This window comes from Diachasma alloeum, unplaced genomic scaffold (assembly GCF_001412515.2).
Source record: "Diachasma alloeum isolate Michigan unplaced genomic scaffold, Dall2.0 Dall_scaffold_00284, whole genome shotgun sequence".
Taxonomy (NCBI): Eukaryota; Metazoa; Arthropoda; class Insecta; order Hymenoptera; family Braconidae; genus Diachasma; species Diachasma alloeum.
This window is the reverse complement of record NW_021680423.1, coordinates 1,263,453-1,271,083: the sequence shown is the minus strand read 5'-3', so window position 1 is coordinate 1,271,083 and position 7,631 is coordinate 1,263,453. Positions and strand designations below refer to the sequence as shown.

At 34.6% G+C, this 7,631-nt stretch overlaps 1 protein-coding gene across 3 annotated transcripts in view; it reads right to left on the bottom strand.

The window, feature by feature from the left end:
* The window catches only part of LOC107038502 (zinc finger protein OZF), a 42,548-nt gene extending 35,524 nt beyond the window's left edge, over positions 1–7,024 (bottom strand). For all 3 annotated transcript variants that reach the window (XM_015257643.2, XM_015257642.1, XM_015257641.2), the window contains exons 1-3: positions 6,475–7,024; positions 2,799–2,882; positions 794–870 (exon numbers count right to left, since the gene is read on the bottom strand). In XM_015257643.2, coding sequence (XP_015113129.1) covers positions 794–870; positions 2,799–2,882; positions 6,475–6,867 — 554 coding nt within the window. In that variant the 5' untranslated portion in view covers positions 6,868–7,024. The remainder of the gene's footprint in view (positions 1–793; positions 871–2,798; positions 2,883–6,474) is intronic.
* Between the last annotated feature and the right edge of the window lie 607 nt (positions 7,025–7,631).

Sequence of the window (7,631 nt, the reverse complement as noted above, 5' to 3'; positions counted from 1 at the left end):
CCCCCCCCCTCTCCGTCTCCCCACCCCAACCCCATGACAAATGATAGATCCTCGTTTTTAGTACTGATTTCATGTGAATCATTAATTTATTCCTATGAAGATCAAGGGAAACACAAGCTTCCCCAATAATTTGTGTCATCATCGGATAATCAATCCTTCACTTATCGTCCTCTTGGAATTGAATCTGTGCAGAGATAAAATCTGAGCAAATTCCGCTATCCAAGGTGTGAGCTCAAGCTGTGCATTTGATCTATCTCATATGCGGATTTATTTTTTTCTTCTTCATTTGAGATTGAACTATCCTCTAAGCTTTTCATTGTTTGATCTCCCCGCAAGGATTTCTTCTTTATCAAAGATGTCTCTTCGCTGAATATATACTGGGTTTTGAAGGGGCGCAAAATTTCAATGGAACATCCTCATGTGTTTATAGAATGTCTTTATAGTGGTAAGTCCTTTTGAATGTACTGCACAGTTGAGAATTTTTCATTATCTCTCAGTTTATTACTGTCTATTCACACTTGTATGAATGAACAGGAGTGAAAGAATCAGTTGACGTAGAGTGATCTCAAAGGGTCAAATCTTAAATTCCGTTAATGTCTTCAATCGATTTCGAGTTGAAGTTTGTATTGAATGGTTTCGGGGGAGTATCTTTCGGTTTTGGTAATTTTTGTTCAGTAGTAGGAGGCTTGGTTGTTTGTAACGAATTCCTTTATCACATCAATATTCTTTGGTTTCAAATTTCTATTCTAATTTCGCAGATTTCAATCATTTTTTTGTTTTCGAGAGAACTCACCTGCTTGTTTCCGTTTTTTCTAAGCCTGTCTCTTGCGAGTTTTCTCCGTCCTTATCGATTGATAGCTCAACGACGATCTGTGGATAAATCAAGATTGAAATTAATAATACAACAAAAAGTTGTCTAATGGTTACAGTTGATGCAGCTAATAACAAGGTAACGACTGATTCTAGGAGGCATCCGCAAGAAACTGTCTTTGCAGAAAATGTATTACAAAGACGTGTAATTAAATGATTACTTAATTGACAATTGAAATTTTTACTGGGGTGGACCGACCAATATTTAAACATGTGATCAATCTAATTCACATATTTATCGTGGAACAAATGTATAATGCAGTGAAATGAACCCTTTGTCCTGTTTAAAAACTAATATCCTGTTTGTAAATTCAAATCAATGAGACCCTTGTGAAATGTTCCCATAATTAATTTACTAATGTGAGTCGTGATCCGTCTTACTACGGTACAAGGTTTTTCATGTGCAAATGGATTTTTAGACGATAACTGCGAGAAAACCCAGCGATATTATGAAATACTGCTGAAAAACTGGGGGTACATCAACCATAAATGGATCGCGTGAGCTCAGAAATTTATCACAAATTTTTCAAACATTCCTAAAGAGCTCCAGAATCGTTTGAGATATAATAAAAAATCAAAAGCTTGCACAGAGAAAAAATATTGGAGAACAAATCCCAAACAGATCAAGTAATCGTAAAACGAAATTCAGTTCCCGGTATTTTTGACTCTATATCAAAGGAAAAATGCCATACGAATGGTGAATTTTTCTTCAGGGGGAGACCGCGGTGAAATTTGAAAGTCTCTGGGTATCATAGAAATGATTGTAAAAGTTTTTGATATCACGTGTGTTGGGCTAAAAGATCGTATAGACACTCTTTTGTATTTTAATAAAATGTGGCAGAAAAGGTCGTATGAACACTTGCTGAAGGAATGTTATATCCTTACATTTTACATACATTTGACACCATCTGAAACTTCCAGAGACCTTTTTTTTCAATTTTACTAACAATTTTTTATTACTATTAAAAAATTAGGCGAAACCGTCGTATCGACACTTTCTCAGGGGATGATCAACACACGCGATATGTGTTGCAGGAGAAAAAAAATGGGAAAAAATCGAGCTTCGAGATTATCGGAAGGTTCTAAAGGGTCAAAATGAGTCAAAATCTACAAAAAAACCCTAGTGCCCCAATTTTCGACCATTTGAGCTGAAATTACACTCAGTTGGAATCTGTACAAAAAAAACAAAGACGGATTTTAAATATATTGATTTGTTAGTGGTATGCCCTCAGTTGTTATAATATGGACAAAATCCAAGTATATACTATCTTGAGGAACTTCCGCAGTAAATTCTGGGGCTACGGAATGGGTGAAAATATCGAAAGTTCCGAGACTCCGCTGTATCCTTTGAAAAAAAATAATGAAATGACAAAAAGTTTACGAGTGTATTGAAATTTCGCCGCGTAGGTTTCTTTGCACTTATTACTCATGATTAATCAATTCCAAATATTAATTAATTCCAATAATTTTAATAATCGTAAGATATTGTTCTCGAAAAGTATTCGTTAGTGAAAACTATTTCGTCTCACAGTTACCATTCGTGTAGCAAAACTTTTCGAGATTTTCCAGATAATTGGGCTTCAACTTTTATCAACATGTTGCAAATTGGAGAACTTTCTAGGCGATTGCGGAATTCCCCAGAAGATTCTGTACAGATCTGGAAGATTTCCACAATTATCAAGAACTTTTCATAATTTTCATGAAAAAGGAATATTTTGAAGGTTTTTTTCAAATGATTCTCGACTTTTCCAGAAGATTCTATGTCGTTCTATAACTTGCTATAGTTTCCTCGAGAAGGGGACATATCACATTATATAGAGTATGATTACTAAATCTTGGATGCTCAATCAGTGACATTTGACAATGCACATTCGTACGAACATTGGACGGATCAGCCTAACTCGGATCGAAATTTTTTAAAATTTTACCTGCGCCTGTTGAATTTCTATTTCATCTTCTTGAGGGTCTTTAATAATTTCAGCCTGTTCAAATGTAAGATCTGCTCTTCTTTCCTGAAAAGAATCAACATATAATTCAATCTACAATGACACATGAAAAAATTTGACAGTTCTATTGGATTTCTATTCAATTATTGAATAGAATCGTTCTATTCAACGATTAATTTATTTTGTTTTCAAAATCCTCGTCTTGCGGGTCTTATCAAGATCAATCAAAATATGAATATCCGTTCATACAAGATTTTCCAGATATTCGCGCTCTTCTAATTTTTTCTGTTGAGAGTCAATGTGGCGTTCCATAATACGCGTAAAACTTGAAATAAACATCTGAGATTCTGGCTACTAATTAGTATTATTGAGTCATACATGTGTATAAAATGTTGTGATGATCGATTTAATATATCCTGGTATAGAGCAATTCATCCAACAATTTTTTTTCTAACAAGTCACACATCGTCATCTTATCGACTATTTTCGCCTCTAGGGGCTCATTCTCGACTTGTGTGAAGACGGATTTGGGTTTGAAGGAGGCTTTGTTTACGGATTGCACATGGTAATTCTATAAAGGATCCATGAACGGAGACACATTCACACAAGAATCCGTCTTCACACAACTTGAGAATAAGCCCACAAAATAACTTAAAAAATGATATAATAAAAATTTGTGTTGTTCTCCATTTTATATTATGTAATATTTGATGAAATAACGATGAAAACGGGAATCGGCGTGGAAAAAGAAAACATGGGAAACATTTTTTCGTGGAACAATTTTCCAAGAACGATTTTCAGAGGAATATTTATCCTAGGACCATTGTCACAGATCCATTCCAAGCTTATTACCAATAGAATTAGTAGAGAGAGGAAGAAAAATGACTAATGACGCGTAAAGTAACGGTCATATTGCTTCTGTGGAATAGGCTAGCAACTCTGTTTGTTTTAGACATGAAATTGATTTCTGGTAAAATTCTGAAATAAAATTATGAATAATTTATTTTAATTATGAATAATTTTATTACGATTCCGAACAAATGATTTTTATCTTGGAAAATTAATTGTTTACAAATTATTTACAGAAAATACTTTTCATTTTCAAAAATTGTATTTTTTAAATCATTTCGTCAACCTTCCTCCAAAGGTAAATTTTCTAATTTTGTTTCAATTTTCTAAAATGTTTTCTAACGGTTCAATATCGAGATTCAAATTCAGACCTGCAAAGTTTAAATAATAAAATGATTGTAAAATGTCCGGACACGTAGGGTCGAATGGGGCTCAAATGAAAGCTCTGATGTTCGAGTACAAAAGTACAAAAGCTTTTCACTGGAGAAAACAAGCACGTGTTCGAGCCTATCCGACAGAAGGCATACGGCCGTTACTTTTTGTGTCCTTAGTTTTTTATTTTTTTTATTTCTATCAATTCCATTGGTAGTAAGCTTCCGAATGGATCCGTAGCAATTCCTTATCCTTGTGACAGGCATACAACCATAACCACATGCTACCGGGTGTCTACGGGAAAATATTCAACCTTTTAATGAAAAATATTTATACAATAAGAGCTATAATCATACCAAATTTTAACTTGCTATCTCTATTTTTGCTTCCGAATGGAAGCCTTGTAATCATGATTTTTTTCCATTTCCTAATTTTCGGTATAAATGCCTAGAAATGTCATGAAACGTGAAGAAATTGTTTTAAAAAAATGTCTGTGTGTGGGTGCACATTTACGTCCGGTTGTCCAGAACTGTCCCGATAACTCAAGAATGATGAACGCAAAGACGCTGAAATTCTGGCTGCTAATTGGTATTACTGATAGTCAAATTTGTGTTAAATTTCAGCTCGATCGGTGGAGCGGTCCCTGAGATATAGCGATTCCTCAAAAAACGTTTTTTGCCGATATCTCCTTAACTATGCCACGGATTCCAATTTTTTTTTCAAAATACTCGTCATGATGATATCTATTCAATTGGATCGAAAAAAGACCATTCCACCCCGAGCAATGTAGTTTTATACTCGATTTTTCATTTTTTCCCTGAAATTGCTTGTATGCATGATAAATTAAAAAATCATTGAGACAGAACCTTGAAACTTAGTATGATTTTATGTCTCATGATAACACCGTTTGGGATTGTAAATGAACGGAATCGGACCATTAGTTTCGGAGATATTCAACTTTGTATGTGAAACTCTTTTGCTCGATATCTTAAAAACTACTGGTCCGATTTCATTTGTTTTTTTTTAAATGTCCGTCTTGATGTCATCTATCTAGATCTGACAAAATATGTGTACCATCCAATTGAAAAGTTTAGAGATATTTGCGTTTGTCTATTTTTTTGGTTGGAATTCACTTTTGCGCATTATGACATGGGTAAAACTCAGGGAAATCTTTTGAAACTTTGAGTTGTAGTTAGGATTGTCACTCACGGAACTGATAGAAATTTGTAGGAAAGTCTAGGAGTGTCCAGGAAAATTGAGGGAATTGATGGTAATCCTTATGTATTCATTTTTCAAAAAGCTAGATTGAGATCCATTCGGAAGCCTACTACCAATGAAATTAGTAGAAATGAAGATAGGAGGAAAAAATACGTAGCAGCAATATGTAATCTGCCAAATGGTTTCTGTCATGATACTTGTATTATATTCTCAAGTTATCGTGCGTACAAGATTTTTCATGAAAAACGGAAAAACGGCAATATCTCCAAACTGTATATTAAAAAAGTCGATATATTCTGATTGACCTACATAGAGGCCATTGCGACGAATATTTTGAAAATAAAAATTTGAAATCGGTGGAGTAGCTTTTGAGATATTGAGGAAAAACGAAATTTAAACAAGTTGTTATATCTCAGGAGCTACTGGACCGATCAGACTGAAACAGGGCGCCAAAGTTGAGCTTAATAATAGCTACAATGAGCCAAAATTTCCGATTTTTATGTAAAAACTTAAAACAGATAGAAAGATAAAAAATTTCTGTTGAATTTTCTAAAAATTAATCACCAACAACTCAAATTATCAGATACATACATACGGTTACACGACTAAATAACACTGTACAAAAACAACACAGTACAATTACGTCATAGCTCAAAGTCAAATTATATTGTGGTCCTTTTTTGGGATCCGATCCCAGCCACGTCCTCGTCGTGGGTCCTGGGTAACGCTAAGAGCTAGTAAGGTGTAAATGTAATTGCCTTACCATGCTCGTGAATTTATAGAAGTACTTATATTTAAATTAATTTTAAAAATTGATTGCCTTTAGAAGGAAGGTGGAGAAAAAGGGAGGTCCCGGACATCTACCTGGTCAACCATATTATTATATTGTGTTGAACCAAAGAGTTTAAATTCACAAACTGGCAACCTAGTCCCAACTTGGTAAGAAAGGTGGAGACCCATTGGGAACCATTGGGAACTGGAGGCTCTGTGTTGATTTGTTATGTGATGAATTGTCGGTGTGGTGAATTGTCGGGTGATGAATCGTCATGTAACCATACATACAGATATGACCCTAAAAACATTACTTCACGTTTCGTAACATTCTAAACCATTTGGAATAAAAATTAGAAAATCGAAAAATTGGTCAAAAACAAGGTTGCTCCCTTCGGAAGCAAAATAACCAAAGCACTTGAATATCCTCAAGCCAAAAGAAAGTTACCTCTGAGATTTTTTGAATTTTGTCCTCTTGCAACTGGATAAGCTTCTGCTCGGCCTCCAAGCACCCTTCCACGATATCGTTGAAAGCAATAATTGTAATTGTACAGTGATAACACAATTGCGTGGATAAAGTGTCATTTTCTGTCACTTGAATAGGTAAATACTTATGCATCTTCGTCACTAAATCAAGCTGAAGCCCTTGCCCCTCAAAAATAGGCACTAAATGACTATTGGAATTAGCACAGACCCTGCAAATACCTTCCGAATCACTCTCGTTTAGAGGAATAACACTCTCCTGATCATTTCCTTCATCCAGAGTCAAAAACTTATGATTTACATCACTATTTTCTAGCACTGTGTAATGTCTCAATCTTTCAATGTTTTTAGTCTCCATTGTTCGATTGAATAACCATTAATCGTTAACAACAAATGTTTGTGAATCTCAGAGTTTTTGTTCTTTACATTATTATCTTTTCCAATGTCAATTCAGGTCTTGCAGTATTGTTTGGCTTTTTCGGAGGTTATATGGTGTATAATTCTAATCGATCTAATTTAACCTGAACCTATAACTGATGTGCAGATGGAAGAATTATCACCGTGATAACAAAGATTTGATTGTTACCAACGTTGGGTAAGTTACGTCCCTTTCGGGAAAAAAAAGTCAGATGAGTTATCCACGGAGAGAAATGTTCAGTAAAAATTACGGAACTGTCAGTTCACTCACCGATTACGGAATCGCCTCAAAAAATTTGAGTGACGATATCGTAATTTTTCACAAGAGATTCAGATAAAAATTACGGAACGCTCCGGAAAAATTCCGTGACAGTTCCGTAAAATTTCCTACAACCACATTTCGCTCCGGAAATACGGAAACGATACGTAATTTTTATTGAATATTTCTCTCCGTATCTTGCCGCTGTAAAAACCAAACCACCACTTACGCCCTTTTAACTCTAATGCAACTGTATATTTAGAAATTTTCACGATTTTACAATGAGTGATTTCGGGATAAAATGTCAGAAAATAATTTCTCCACCTGAAAGAGTTTCCTTCAAAAAAATTCGATTTATCTCTCCTTCACGTCTGAAAAAATCGTATAGAAATTCTATAGGATTTCCGTATATGATATTCGGATATTTCTATACGAATATTTTCTAT